Genomic DNA, 15,463 nt, shown 5'->3' with positions numbered 1-15,463 from the left:
AAGTGTCAAAAGTAAAGACGTGTATGTGTGTATGACGGATTATCATTACAATGCATTACTATGTAATTTACTGCTTCATACTGCTTTAAACTGTTTCATATACAATGCATCACATTTTACAAGATCATCATATGCATTGTATGTCAAATCTTAATCTGCTAAACTAAACTCAACTAGTAACTAAAGCTGTCGAATAAATGTAGTGGAGTTATAAGTACAACATTTTCCTCAGATCACCAAACTGCTTCCTGTGTGATGTATAGTAACTACAATCCAGATGTCATGGATGCATTATGATACTCGAACTGTTACGGCAGGAAGCTCTCTTTCCCATAACCTTCACTAGTTTAATTCATCTTTTCTTATCACCACTTTTTGACTAACTTTTTGGAATATTGCTCAAAAAGTATCGAGGACACACTAATACCTGTTCTTCTTCAGAACATGTGTTAATAATGCTGTAACTCCGAGCCACTTGCTCCAAAGAAATAGGAGGCAGCATCTCACCTCTAAACTGGGTCCATACAATCTCTAGTGTTTATATTTTAGTTGCAGTAGGTTGCCATATTTATTGCATTCTGATTCATTCTTTATATTGTGCATTGCATCCTGTGTAATGCCCGTCAGTCGGCAAGAATACGCAAAACGTATTATACATCTCCAGCACGATGAGGCCTTATCGTACTTTAACTCTCTCTGACACGCAGTCATACTTTCTACAATCAAGTACCAACTAATTAAATGCTTTAAAAATGAATCCTACTAGATTAACATCACATTTAAACTCCGGACCCACAATGGTGTTGCTCTGTCACAGGTTAATACCTCGTTCTGTAATGATTAAATTAATAATCTGGACAAGAATGACTTTTGGCTTCCCTTTCATGTTGCAATCTTTTACCCCCCTGGACAGGAACATGTGTACACGATTCATAACACACGTTCAGCTTTGATAGATTCCAAAACCTGATCTTCACACAATCAGAGTACAAAGGCTATTGTAATGAAGTAATTCAAGACAGACTCAGAGTGCCTCATGTAGGGCTGAAAATATGACTAGATTAACAGATTATCTGATTTATAGGGAACTAATCAACAAAAATGATCATATAAATGAAAAGGCCAAACAACTGTGATGATGTTCTGCTTATCTCTTTTTACTGAGATTGTTAATTGAATATCATTTGGTTCGGGACTGTTAAAGTAACACAGTTTATAATTTTTTCATATTATCTCGCATGTTATATGGACTCGCAGGTTAATTGACAATGAATAATAATAATAATAAATTGCAGCTCTGTGTAGACGCCTGCCAACTGTAATATATGCATTTATAATGAGGTTCTGCACAGTGTCACTACATTGTATGTATCATTAGCTGGTAAATGACACCACACAACAGGATTCCTTCTCTGCAGCTGAGCAGGGTGTTGATTCTCCACGCTCCACTGCAATCTCCCCTCAGCTTGTCCCCTCGTCTTACTTCACATTAGTTTCACTTTCTCTACTGCTCATCTCTCTGTCTGTCCCCGTCTGTCTCGGTGTGTGTTGGTAGAAATTGGCGAGACTGAAAGTGTAGTTGCTGGACCTCTAGGTGTGGAGAACATTAACCTGAAGTAGACAGCAGTAGATGCTTTTCCCATCTACCGATCCTTAATGCCTTATTATTATCCTGCTGCTGCCCTTGAGAGAGAGATGAATAAGACACTGAGAGGAAAGTAAAGTACGGCTGGATTGGTTTCCTAGTGGCAAAAGTATATTAGTAGCTGTTTCCCCAGGGGACATCTCATGTCCACTCAGCCCAACACATTCTGTGTGAAGCAAAGAATTCACAGGAAATCATACAAACAGCATTAATTCAAAACACAAGCATTCGGGGGATGGTGTTAAAAAGAATGAATAAAATGTTAATGAGATTAATGTGTGTGTGTGTGTGTGTGTGTGTGTGTGTGTGTGTGTGTGTGTGTGTGTGTGTGTGTGTGTGTGTGTGTGTGTGTGTGTGTGTGTGTGTGTGTGTGTGTGTGTGGCAGGTTCCTGTCACTGTGGCCAATGTATCTGCTCTGCCCAAGACTGGTGGGTGTCCGGAGAGTACTGCGAGTGTGACGACCGAGAGTGTGACAAACATGACGGCCTCATCTGCACAGGTAGGCGTACGATACACACACACACACACACACACACACACACACACACACACACACACACACACACGGCAGACAAAAGGCACCCAGAAGGGCTACAGTACAAACAGGTAAGCTGCCCACCATGAAAACTAATTGCACAAAGGGAATTTCCCAACTCAGTGAAGGCGACATACAGAGTGCCTCTCTTTCTTTTCTCTCCTGTTTTTATTGAGCTGAGGTGTGTCCTTTTTGCATCATTATTCAATCTGAGTGTTTCCCTGTTTCTAGCCCTGCTGGGTACATTTTGTGTTTGGTGCCACTAAATAATACCTAAAGCACATCATAATATAAATGTGTCTGCCTTTATCTTGTGATGACTCATTGAGTGGAAAACATGTGACAAACATGACGGCCTCATCTGCACAGGTAGGCGTACGATACACACACACACACACACACACACACACACACACACACACACACACACACACACACACACATTAGCCGTTTATCCACAGGAGCTGTCTTCTCCCCACTGATAATGTAAATCCTAGTACATGTTTGCCTGAGGGCCAGTGGAAATCTGGACAGCTGTTCAACTGTTTCTCGTCATGGCTCCAAATGTTAGCCTTAATGTCATTCAAATGAGCATAATGGGCCCCGGATGCAGACAAACATTGCTTAAGAATTGTGGAAAAATGGGACGAAAAAATGGACGATTACCATATTACTGACTGGAGTACGTATGTGAACATTAGCATATGCATGAGGACGATTATAATGCAGGTAAAAGGAGTCACTTCTTTGCCAGGTAGCAGTGATGGAATCATTGTTCCATGTTAATGATATAAAAAGGAGTTTGCAAAGTTTGCCTACGAGTTACTCTGCATCTGGAGATTTCATGGACCCTTCAAAGTTGTAGATTCTCATTACACATACAAGCGTTGAGTGATGTGGAAAATTTGGCGTATTAGGAATGCTTGCTAGTTAATTTCACGCACCGAATGTGATCGTTTCAGCAACTTTCTCAGAAAAGGGTCACAAAGGGCCGTTTGTCTGTCTGCAAGTGTAAGAACCAATTAACACGTTTCACGTCGTCGTGCGACACATCTAATTGTGTTCATCTTCGTAAATTTGGATTTTTTCTCTCCATCAAATCTGTTACAGTAAAGACAATAAGACGCTAACACAAATGTCAGTTTGTTTGAGGGAATTTCCTTTTTAAACATTAAACATTGTTTTTGAGCCTCCCTCTTCCTCTCCGATGAAAACATGGGAGGTCCGATTGAGCTGGTGATGCTTTTCATTTTTCCTACACCAAACCTGACAATGAATTACCTACCATCAAGTACAGTATTGTCTGTGTATCCTCCAAAGCGTGATATATCTTATGTCTCCCTGCCATAGAGCTCCTTTGTTGTCAAATACTATTAAAAACCCATAAGGGAGCCACACAGCTGCGACGGGTGACATGTTCCTTCATTACCATGAACACACACACTAGTTTATTTATAGCCCCACAAACACTGTCCTGGTGCTGTAAACAGTGATGGAAAAAAGTACTTTAATGTTAGTAAAAAAAATAGCAGAAATAACATGTAAACAGTCTTCTGCATTTAAAATATAAAACCAAAGAACTATAGCTGCTAAAAAATAATGAAGTGGAATAAAAAGTAGAAATATTTTCTTTTGAAAGGTGGTGGAGCATAAAACTGATATATTCAAGTAAAGGACTTAAAATTGTACTTTAGTACAGTACTTAATTAATAAGTAATTAATTCTAAAAACTGGATGCAAATTAGCGCATCAAATATGTATGATTACGCAGAAGAAAATAGTCCCCAACGACTGCATTATTACCTCCTGTTGGTGTACGGTTTGCTCGGCTTGTGGTTGAGTGCAGTAGGGAAGTTGTACAGTTTTGAAAGACAGACTAAAGTCTTTTCAAAGGATTTACTGACTATAAGAAGAATATATAGAGTAAGACCAAGCCTTATCCTTTAATGAAATGGAAGTATGTCTAGTCTGGATTCAGCAAACCAACTCAGCTCAGCTGATTTGTATTGTCCTTCTTCTCACCTACTTACCCATCTCTGCGTCCTTCTATGTTTTCACCTTACTTTCATCAATTATTTGCCCATTACCCATTTTCTCTCCTCAGACTCCTCCCTTCTCTCCCACAGTGATATTCTGCTGTTCATTTTGTGACAGGAGGCCAGCAGGAGTCCTCCTCTGACTTCCTCTGTCTGACAGCTTGGGGAGCTTGTGTAGAGTTTGGGGCTACGGGATTAAAACACATTCAGAGTAGGGTGTTCTGGGTATCTTTATAACTCAATGAAAGAGTAGGTTGTTTGTCAGTGCGTCCCAAAACAACCAATGAGATATCTGTCGGACAGTTAGGGCATCTTAAGCTACAGTGGTAGTACACTAACCCTAATCCTAACCCTCAATCCAGCCCTAACTCCTATTTACTGTTTCACCACCACAGTTTAATACAAGAAAGACTAGTCAGGATATCTGAGCTTCATATAGTTGTGGTGAATATCTTGCATCTAAAGGCTTTTCCCTCTTAATTAAACCAGAGTTTTCTCCTCTGATGTGGGAAACCACAAACTGTCCTGAGCAGTGTAGTCAGCGTCCCCAGCAGAGAGCTGCACCCAGGGAGTGCAAGGGTGTGAAAAGAGGAACCTTGTTAAAGGTCAGGCACGATGGCACAGCTCTTAATTCACAGCTCTTCTTTCTCACCTCTTCTCACAGGGAACGGGTTGTGCAATTGCGGCAACTGCGAGTGCTGGGACGGCTGGACGGGGAACGCTTGCGAAATCTGGCTGGGAGCGGAGTACTGAGGAGGAGAGGACACTGGTGTTTAGAGACAAGAGGCCTGGCTGCCCGGAGCGACCAGGAAATGGTTAAACACCACAGCCAGGAAAACCACGGGAGGAGGAAGAAGAAGAAGAAGAAGAAGAAGAAGAAGAAGAAGAAGAAGAAGAAGAAGAAGAAGAAGAAACTAAACATGGATGTAATTCTGCATATCACTAATAGCATTCATTGTTTTTATTGTACTGGTTACAAATGATCCTTATAAAACGGGGTATTTTAGGTGTAAAAGAAACATATTACTATGTAAACTGTAATCTGTATCATAAAACAGCTTTATATATATTTGTTTGTTGTAAATGTAGGAACGCTTACATATTCCAGATGGCTACATATAATGGGACGCAGGTACATGACAAATCCAAATGTTGGAAAGAAGGAATTATTAGAACACATGGAATATGTGGGATACTGCTGGGGATAGTGCGGATCTGTTTTTAACTGGGACAGACGGGTGTGCTGTTCGCAAATTGGACAGAAAGTCTAATCGAAAGATGGAGGCGGAAGTTACTGTTTGAGGTTTTTATTTCTTTTTTTAATAATAAAACATTAAATGTGCCGCATGACACAACATTTTGCATGGAAAACAATGCGAAGACCTTAATCATACATGGTTACAAATTTGTTATAACATGACATAACTCCAATGGGCATACTTGCAATGGTATATATATATATATATATTATTTTTTTTTTGTTGAAAATAAATCATTTTAACAGTGCCTATTCTTCTCCAACGGGAAATCAAAGCAAACAACCCGCCATGACGGCCACACTGTACTGAAGGTACGTGATGGACATTACTCACTCAACACACACTAGTGACAAGGTTCAATTCTAAGTGGAGGAAACCAAGAGAGGGCATACATAGTTCAGTTGTGGCATGCTGGATGTCCATGTCACTTCAGAAGGATGGCATCAGGGGATGAGAGCTGCATTGACACAAGAGCTCAGCCACCACTTGAAAAGAGGACCGATAAGAAGTCACAAAGAAAATTTAATGTAAATTCTACTTTGGCCTTTTTTTCATGCTTAAACTAGCCAACCCCTCTGTTTTTTCTTTGCCCCCCCCCCCCTCCCCCTCAAAAAATGACAGGTGCAATAATATACTGCACACTATATTGCATTAAGTATGTTACTGACATTACAGTACACCTTTTTATATAAATATTTTATTCAGTATGTTGTATCTGAGTATACAACAAACACAAACTGTAATAGTGTGTAGACAAACTCGTTGCATATATGTATGTAAAATTAGCGGTACATACCAACAGTTCTTGATAGACATAAGCCTACTACATGCAGTTCATCAATGCCATCCTCTCCCCATGCAACAGATGGGACAACGCACCAAAGAAGAGGTTTGAAAACAGAGGCAACAAAGAAACAGAATTTTTTTTTTTTAAGAATACTCTTGTAACACATCCGAAGAGATGATGGGGGAGGAGGTGGGGGGGGGGGGGGGGGGGGGAGTGTATCGGTATCAGGAGACGACATCACGCACGACCCGTGCACAAGAGAAAAATAAAAGACAAACCAGAAAAAAAAAAACGGTGTTCACAGAGATCCAAACAGAGATGTACATTTTACACACCGGTCATTTACAAAAATAAAGTCAGCCTTGGAGGAGACGGTTGTATGGACTGCAGGACTGGAGCAGCAGCCAGCCCAGCATGTAGAGTTCGTAAGAGTGGAGGGTGATTGGCTGTAATGAGGACGGAACATCATCCCCAAATACAACTACAGCGGGTTTCAACTCCTGTGTGTGTGTGTGTGTGTGTGTGTGTGTGTGTGTGTGTGTGTGTGTGTGTGTAGTATGCCATATTTGTTTATTAACAGCTTTGTACAGACACATATTGAACTCTTAACTAATGTGCTTTGATGTGCTGTAATGAGAAATGATCGTGTGTAATCCCAATAAACTCAGAAAATCATATTCACCAAATCAATTTCTTAATATAATGAGGTTTAGCAGCACACGGCAACAACAACCGACCTAATGCTCTAAATATTTTCAAACAAAACCATTAGGAAAAATCATCAAAGCAAGACAAGTGTTGTAAATTGATCGGATAGAGCTTTGATAAACAGTCGTGATGGAAATGCAGAACAGAAGATGCAGCGGGTTACCTTCAGATTGAGCTGTGAGTGTGTGCCGTAGCCTACAACATGCCCGTTCAACTCCTCGCAGCTCACTTCAGCGCTCTTCAGCTTTACACAGAGTGAAGAACGACACCCATACCTTGTTCTTTATAGAAAATACATGCATGTGATTAATTCAAGGTATACGTACTTCTCCAAAATGACATCATGTCAAAGAACCCTTTTAGGGGGGGGGGGGGGGGGGGTGTTCTGAGCGGAGGTGATTCTCTCAGACGGAACAAATGCTATCACAGTGAAAGCTTTGATGAGTTGAATCATATTTATCAGAATCAGTTCGTCTTGAGGATGAAAAAAAGACTTTGGTCATTTCAGAATTGATACATCTGAGTGTGGTTGTTCGATGGATAATGCTACGTGTCCTCTACATGGATGTATCGGGTGGGGGAGGCACCTTGGGCCCAGTGGGAACACTGGGAACCTGTTTTTGCATGCCAGGAATCAAGGTCCAAACAGGCACGTGATAGGCCAAGATGATACTGGACTCTGCATGCTGAGCTAGGAGACAAATCCTCTCATAATAATAATAATAATAATAATAATAATAATAATAATAATAATAATAATAATAATAATAATAATAATAATAATAATAATAATAATAATAATAACAATATCTAGTCATTTAAAAAGTCATGATTTATAATAGTCATTTTCCCTAAGTTTTATACAGTGAAAATGTTACAATATAAGCCATCTCTTGAATAACTGCTGCGAGAAGAGAGAACACAATATTAACCTTGCCCATGCTTTAGTTTGCTGAACCAAATAGGGATGCAGCCAGTATAAATGTCGCCTATTGGTTTTCAGCCATGTTGTTTTCTGGCTTTAAAGTAGACGCTGCCATAAGATGGCTGCCAGTGCTGCGGTTATAGACCATCTGGGTCAAAGCCACAAGCCTTGCCTCGTAAGTCCAAAGAAGTCGGTGAGTGAGGGACGGAGGCCTACAAGGCCTAGAGATATTCCTAGAGCCCACGCTCTGAAATAAGATTAAAGAAAAATAGACTTCAGGTTTTTCTACTTACCAGAGAAGGCGGACTTAACCGCTGGTGGGACTTAGATAGTGATATGTATACACCATTCCTCACAGCGCTCTCCCGCCCACACACACATCTGTTTATAAATGCGTGTGTTTTGTATGTGTGTAGGGAGCTCCTCGCGTTGATTGCAGTGGCGGTAATTAGCACTTCATCAACTATGATTGCAGCCTCCAGCGTGTTTTCATCAGCCGTAAAAAGCAACATCTTCGATTTTATCCCCACAAACTTTGTGTGTCTGTCTGTAAGTATGTGTGCATGTTGTAGGCGGAACATTTAGATTTATTTTTTTTAGTTGTTGTTGTTGGTTGTTTTTATGCCACATCTGTGTGAATGTGTTTCTTAGAAAATCACACAGCTCCCTTGCAAAATGTTTTTATCTTTTCTAGGTTACTTGACAAAGAGAAAAGTGTGTGACTAGAGATAGAAAGAGCAGGAGAGGGGAACATACTCGTAAAAAATAGAGGACAACAGTCCAAATATTTACTCTATCTATACAGTCGCTATCCCAGAACATAGCTGGTGAACTGTGGTATAGAAAATAGATCTGAAGGTACACAGATTCTGCTGCAACAGGGCATTATAGAGAGAAGGGGAGGAGGAGAGAGGGGGGGGGGGTTTCTTGAATGAACTGTCAGCAAGCAAAGTACCACGAGCGTGGTTTGTGAAACACGCGTTATTCACATGAATTCTCACAGTTTCAGAGGAATCTAAAAAGGCATTCCATGATCAGAGGGTCCTCTTCCCTCCTGTGCTGCAGAAACTCTGCCACCTCAGAATCCATGCGCCCATGTTGAGACGGCTGGAGAAAGGGAGGGCGAGGAGGAGGAGAAGAAGGAAAGGAGGAGCAAGAGAAGAAAGGAAGGCAGGTTCGCCGGGATCTGATCCATAGAAGAATGAGGGTTTGGAGTCTAGTCGGGAAAAGCCCTGCCTCCGTCAAGTTCCCCCTCCCCCCCCCCCCACCCCCTCCCTCCACACACACCCTCAGGTGTGGCTATGTGGTGGGCTTGTCGGGCTTGCTTACAGGTTTACCTCCGTTCATCACTGCCGGCTCACTTGTGCTTTTACTGGGAGGTACTGCCACCTTGGGAACTGTCTCGCCAACATCATGCAACGATGGCTCTCTGTACATGGCGACTGGGGGAGCAGACAATAAGGAGAGAAAGCAGAGAGACAAGAGACAAGGTGTTAGCACGAACCACCACTTGAGTTTTACATGTCCAAAAACTGTTTAAGGGGCATTTATCCCCGAACAATACTTGCTGTTGTGTTCTTTTTCAAAGGTTGCTATACAGACAGAAAAACTTTCCAAAGAAGACGTCGTGCAATTTAAAGATGGAAGAAAAGCTGATACATGTTTTGCCTATGGGCTTCATCCTTCCACCCTGACCTTCTTCTGTCTACATCAGGGCCTATTGTGAATCTAAGCACACGCTTTTCCAACAAAAAAAGCAAAAAATAGTGTCTCATTATTGTCCACTTTACAGACGCTAAACTACAGCTGTCTTGACAGGACACTTCAACTTGATTCAATGTTTAAATGATGGGAAGCAATCAGGCTGATAGCTGACAAGAGTGATGGTGGCATCTGCTGGGCTATCAACATGTCATACTGCACTTACAGAGCTCTTCTGTCTCCTACACTGTATTCTGACAGCAGTAGAATAGTGGATCAGCGCACTGCCAACATATGTCTAGCATAGAGTTGATATTTCACATATATTTTATCATTAGTAAGGATAGGATCATGAATTACTTCTTTTGTAACAAGGGTAGTCATGCTCATTGCTTTCTGTTTTTACAGTTTGTTTACCCAAATACATCAAGATGTATCTTTGTATCTTTGTCTCCACCTAAACGTGATGCAGTAACAAGGCCTCTTGCAAAGCTGAACTCCTTCAGTTACTAAAGAGTGCAGAGAAAATGGTGAGGAAATGTTTCCCCTTGAGTCTCTCTAAGTAAGTAAAAACACAACTGAAAGCTGTTAAACTTATACTTGTATTTTTGTTATATGACTTTGACCCGTTATTTTTATTTATTTTTAAAGGTCACCCAAAACATTGAATTATTAAAATATATCCCTTAGGGCTTGCAGAAACTGTCCAAGCGCATAACTTCTGTTTTGTTTGTCTATAATATGAGAAATGTGTTCCAACTCAACTCCAAGTGTATTGGTTCCTAATAAGGTTCATTAAAGTATACTTCATTTTCTGTTTATTTAGAGGCTCAGTAATTTGCTAAAACAGCTGGGCGCTGTAGTTTTTTAGCAAATAATACTGAAACATAAGGAAATAGTGTTTCATGGTGTAATGTATAAAAGTACAGTGCTCATGTAATAAAGGAACATGTTACATAAATATAAATATAAATATATCTATATAGATAGATAGATAGATAGATAGATAGATAGATACTATATATATATATATATATATATATATATAAATATATAAATATAAATATATATATTTATATATATATAAATATATAGATATACATTTATTTATATTTATATATTTTTTATGAAACCAAAAATGAGCTCTAGAGGTTTGCTAAAGGAACATGTTACATAGTATATATATATATATATATATATATATATATATATATATATATAAATATATATATATAAATATGTATATATATATATATATATATATAAATATGTATATATATATATATATATATATATACATATTTATATATATATATATATATATATTATTTTTTTATGAAACCAAAAATGAGCTCTAGCGAATGCTTACCATATCAGAAATATATAGTTAACCGAATGTCCATTACAGTACGTACCTTCTAATGGCTTGGGCAGGAAGTGAGCAGCTGGTTTAGTTTTTTTCACTCTGTTCCCCTTCATGGCTTGGCCGTCTTTATTGAGCCCTAGGAACCAAGCTCTCCCCGACTCCTGTTGTCTGTACAACATGGACGAGTAGATCACATAGTAGTTCTCAAACACAGACTCTTTGAACTTGCACTCCGCTGTAAAGAGTTCCTGCAGAGACACACACAAGCACCAGACGGATTATAAGAACAGGCTCTTTCAGACCAAAAAACAATACATAAAAATGGAAGACATTCCAGTGGACTCAAATGAATAATTCATAGTTCACATTATGTAAGAATGAAACAGATGTCAGATTCATAATTCATAGTTAAACTTTTCTGGAGGTCCCCAGGACAAATGGCACCTTCATTGCACGCTTACAATGTATGGAATAATGTTATGGCAGGCATAGAAACTGCCTCGCCAGGTGAAATGGACTTCATACTTCCACCTGTCGTGAAAAGGATTAGTGCTGCAGAGTCTACCTCGCTATAATCATGTTTCAAGCCGAGCCTAATGACCTGCTCTGATGAAATGCAACTCCCGTTCTCTTCTTTGGCCTCAACCTTGACATCAGATGTGAGAGCACTCGTTTTGTCAATTAGCTCATGTTCCAGGCAGAAAATATATATTATTAGGCTCTGACCCCGGCACTGGAAACATCAGCACCCAGACAATCATTCCTTAAACATTTTTTTAATGACCGCCTTCTCAACTTTGTACGTATAATGATAGAACATTTTTAAGTGACTCCCCAATTACGTCTCAATCTGGAAATGAGGAATGAGGCTTCACATCTCGCTCTGCTGTTGTCCTGTTCATCTCCGAGCAGAAAAAAAGGTGGTAAAAAGCGTTTCCACGTTGTCCGCCCCGCAAGGCTAAAAATAAAAGGCATTCATCGAGGTGCATTAATCAAAGCGCGCTCATCACAATGGAGAGTTCACCACATCTGTTGTGAGCAGTTCACACTGAGCTGGCTCATAGAACTACTGACAGTGTATGTAAAAATCCTTTGATGCGTCCCGTATGAGGTGCTTCTGAAAGTCAAGGTTTAGAGCCTTTAGGAGGATTCTGAAGAGATGCAAAAATAAAGAATACATTCATTTATTAATCCCTGATGTAGAATATATATATATATATATATATATATATATATATATATATATAAAGAAACCTTTAAGAAATTCTATAATTCTGTACCTCTTTGATTCAGCCGTGTTTGAATAAGAAAAGGAGATTATGCCAAAAATATGGCGGCAGCCTGTCAATGTCTCAAATCTGATATCCCTAAACTGACATGACTATACAGCCGCTCAAGATGATTCACATTGTTTTATTAATCAATAAAATCTCTTAGTAACATTTCCATGGCACTAAATCTCTTCTACTGCAACTGCACAAGATGTTATTTATGGACAACATGCTCAGTTTGGAACACAGGACACACCATGCCATGATTACGGTGTAATTAGCCCATCGGTGAATTACTCCAGTCAGAGCTTATCCTCCAGGCAGCGTTTAGCTGAAAGCAGAGCTGAGCAGGAAGGAGCGGAGAGACACTTGGGATGAACCGTAATGATCCTGTATTCAAAGTGCCCTCTCTATCCTTGATTGAGGACTCAAGGGCATTTTTTGAGTGGAGGGCACACATGCTTGATGCATAACAACAGAATCAGCTGAGAATTCACTCACATCGCAATTACAGTGAGAAACAGTCAACATAGGCGCTGAGAGATCAGAGTGGTGATCTGTGTTGGGTAAATCCCACATCCTGTTTTTGGTCTGTCTCGCCAGCGATTACATTACAGAGTATTGTAGTAGCAAATGTAGGGATTAGGATCAAAACTATTAATGCTGCGGCCGTCGCAGACCTCAACAGCCGAGCAGAGCAATCTGTTGATAGGCAGACACGCAGCAGACTGAAGCAATAAAGACTGAGCCTTACATGATAAAACCCTGAGCACGAGTCTGCCATGCTTAATATCAGATAAATAAACATTCCCTCTGGAGGACGCGCAGGCTTTACCCCATCATTTTATCGTGCACATTAAGATTTATTGTGTGTCACCAGCCAAGAAGCAGTCTATCAAAAGGTTGCTTAGTGTGTCCAAGTTGTCAGGAAGGGAGGTCCTGTCTGGACAGGAGACATAATAGGATATGTTCACATTGTAGACAGCGCATAAAACTTAAAACTATAAAAAAATAAAAAGACTTGCTTGGGTGACAACACAGAACAAATGTCTTAATTGCACTGCTTTATTTGTTAAACCTAATAACCTTTGTTCTCTGAAAGGATGTTCAAACATGCTCTTTTAATGCTGAAGCAAACTGAGCTGAGACGATTAGAAGGCCAACAGTCTTACCTTCATGGTTCCCTGAGTTGCCTCAATGAGGTAATTAATTATACTTTTTCCTCGCCAGGTGAGCGGCACCGCAGGTTGGTTTGGCTGCTGTAATTAGACACAACATTTCTATGCCGGTCCAGGTACGGCCCAGAAGCTGATTACTTACACGGCACATACAAAACAGCCTCAAATGCAACTAATCATACAAGATGGTGGCGAGGCCATAATTGTGGCTAATCAAACGCCTTCGCATAGACCCCCTCGCACAAAATAGGTCTTTGTTTATGGAGGCAGAGCGAGTGGAGGTGGTTTGTTTGTGGAATGATGCTTGATGTCAGTCACCATAATCAGTTGGATTTGAAGACCAGAGCAGTTGAAGGCAGCTGAATTCAGACACATTGTTTGTTTGTTGTTGGTTGATCGCATTTTAAGTGTGTCAAATGTCAATGACAAGCTGAACTCTTTTATCATGTTCTTCTTTTATCTTGTCAACAAGAAAGATTCTTTCCTTTAGTTTGCATTCTTCCTCATTTTGTGAGCGACGATGCTTCACTCGTATGTCAGAAACTGGTGTTGTTTGCGGTATAATTCTAGCCGACATCAAACTAACATTTTGGGATAAATGTGGGTGACATTAAAGAAGAAGAAAAAGGTGGAGGGTGAGACTTGGACACACACTTTCACACCAGTGGCAAATTAAATCATTTCTGAGGCACCAAACGGTTGATTTTCCTCCACTCTCGATCTCTCTGCCTGGCGCTCCACATCAGTGGGTCGCTGCTCCGAAATGGAAGGTCATAATTGACCTTGGCCACAGACAGCGTGAGGGCCAAAACTGCTCGGCCCCATATAATCAACCCCAGTCAACAAGGCAAAGAGACAGAGACAAAGGAGAGACGAACAGTCGTGTGAAAGCACAACAAAAAAAAACGACAAAGCGAGAGAACCGAGTGTGGTTGAGGGGAAGGGGCAGATCCTGGGAGGAATACATTTTCTACAGAAAAACAACACATAAAAAAAAAGAGGCAAATGAATAGAGACAGATGGAGTGAGTGGGAGTTTGAAATACAACGAGTGAATAGGCTTTAAAAGACAAGAGAGCAAAGGAAGTCACTCTGAAACAAACATCCTTTGGGAAAAAAAATCACAAAACGGGTCGTGACTGCATAGTACGACCGCCAAAAAGTAGGTGAGAGGAGGCTCGTGTGGGGAAAGGGGACACACATTAACATGCAGAGTGACGGCTCACTACCCTACTGTGGAAACGGAGAAATAGTTTATTAATGCTGCCAGCATAAAACCTATTAATCCATGGAAAAAGGTCAACCTCCCGAAAGCTGAGCTGCATTCACAATGCTAAGCCGCTCTCATATGTATAAGAGTCACGTCGACAGTGTGTGCAGACAATGGGGGCTTCAGCAGACCTGTCTGATTAGCAAACCCAGAGGAGGAAGAGGACACAACGAACAGATGAGGAGTCACCAGTAAACAGCTGGATGGTCATTTTAAGCCGCATATTTGAAAATGACGGAATAGAAATAGAGGACAGAAGTCAACGTGCGATCAAGGAGAGTCAAAGACATATTCCTTGACTTTGCTCTTCGACTTGTCAGCATTAGTGTATATTACCATGCGTTGCACCACTGACTCAAATGTTGTTTCAGATGGGCTACAATTAATAAAGTAATCTGCAATTCATAGGCCATGCAAATAATACCAGGTTTCATGAATGAGTTGGAGAAAAGCAGTTTCAAATTATGAATCATTTTAAAAATAAACACAACAGACAGTGGTATTACACCAGAGTTTAATATATAATAGGAGTATTATAGTATATTAGTAGTAAATCAAAGAATATAGCAAGTAACTTTGTCTCTCCCTATTGCGTAATCTTACAATTTAATCCATTTTGAACCTTCATTTCTTTAAAGTATTTTGCATTATGTTACCTGGATAGTGACTTTTCATCTCCCTTTGCACTTTAATAAAACATTTTTGTCTACAGATAATGAAAAACCTTCATCTCTGCAGCCATAAAACAGCACGCCAACAGACTGTATTTCAAAGCTTTACTGC

The 15,463-nt window shown here is 40.1% G+C and overlaps 2 protein-coding genes across 4 annotated transcripts in view; one reads left to right on the top strand and one right to left on the bottom strand.

The window, feature by feature from the left end:
- Window positions 1-5,559, top strand: part of itgbl1 (integrin, beta-like 1) — a 37,404-nt gene extending 31,845 nt beyond the window's left edge. Inside the window, exons 10-11 of one of the 2 annotated variants that reach the window (XM_029458703.1) lie at window positions 2,031-2,144; window positions 4,881-5,559. In XM_029458703.1, coding sequence (XP_029314563.1) covers window positions 2,031-2,144; window positions 4,881-4,969 — 203 coding nt within the window. In that variant the 3' untranslated portion in view covers window positions 4,970-5,559. Of the gene's footprint in view, window positions 1-2,030; window positions 2,145-4,880 lie in introns of those variants that run through there. The other variant, XR_003834263.1, reaches the window with a different exon arrangement.
- A 971-nt stretch (window positions 5,560-6,530) lies between these two features.
- The window catches only part of fgf14 (fibroblast growth factor 14), an 88,283-nt gene continuing 79,350 nt past the window's right edge, over window positions 6,531-15,463 (bottom strand). The window contains exons 4-5 of one of the 2 annotated variants that reach the window (XM_029458705.1): window positions 11,012-11,210; window positions 6,531-9,337 (exon numbers count right to left, since the gene is read on the bottom strand). In XM_029458705.1, the coding sequence (XP_029314565.1) occupies window positions 9,195-9,337; window positions 11,012-11,210 (342 nt within the window). In that variant the 3' untranslated portion in view covers window positions 6,531-9,194. The remainder of the gene's footprint in view (window positions 9,338-11,011; window positions 11,211-15,463) is intronic. The other variant, XM_029458704.1, reaches the window with a different exon arrangement.

This window comes from Cottoperca gobio, chromosome 21 (genome assembly GCF_900634415.1).
Source record: "Cottoperca gobio chromosome 21, fCotGob3.1, whole genome shotgun sequence".
NCBI classification, from domain to species: domain Eukaryota; kingdom Metazoa; phylum Chordata; class Actinopteri; order Perciformes; family Bovichtidae; genus Cottoperca; species Cottoperca gobio.
Note: the sequence above shows the minus strand (reverse complement) of the source record. Positions and strands in the feature narration are given on the sequence as shown.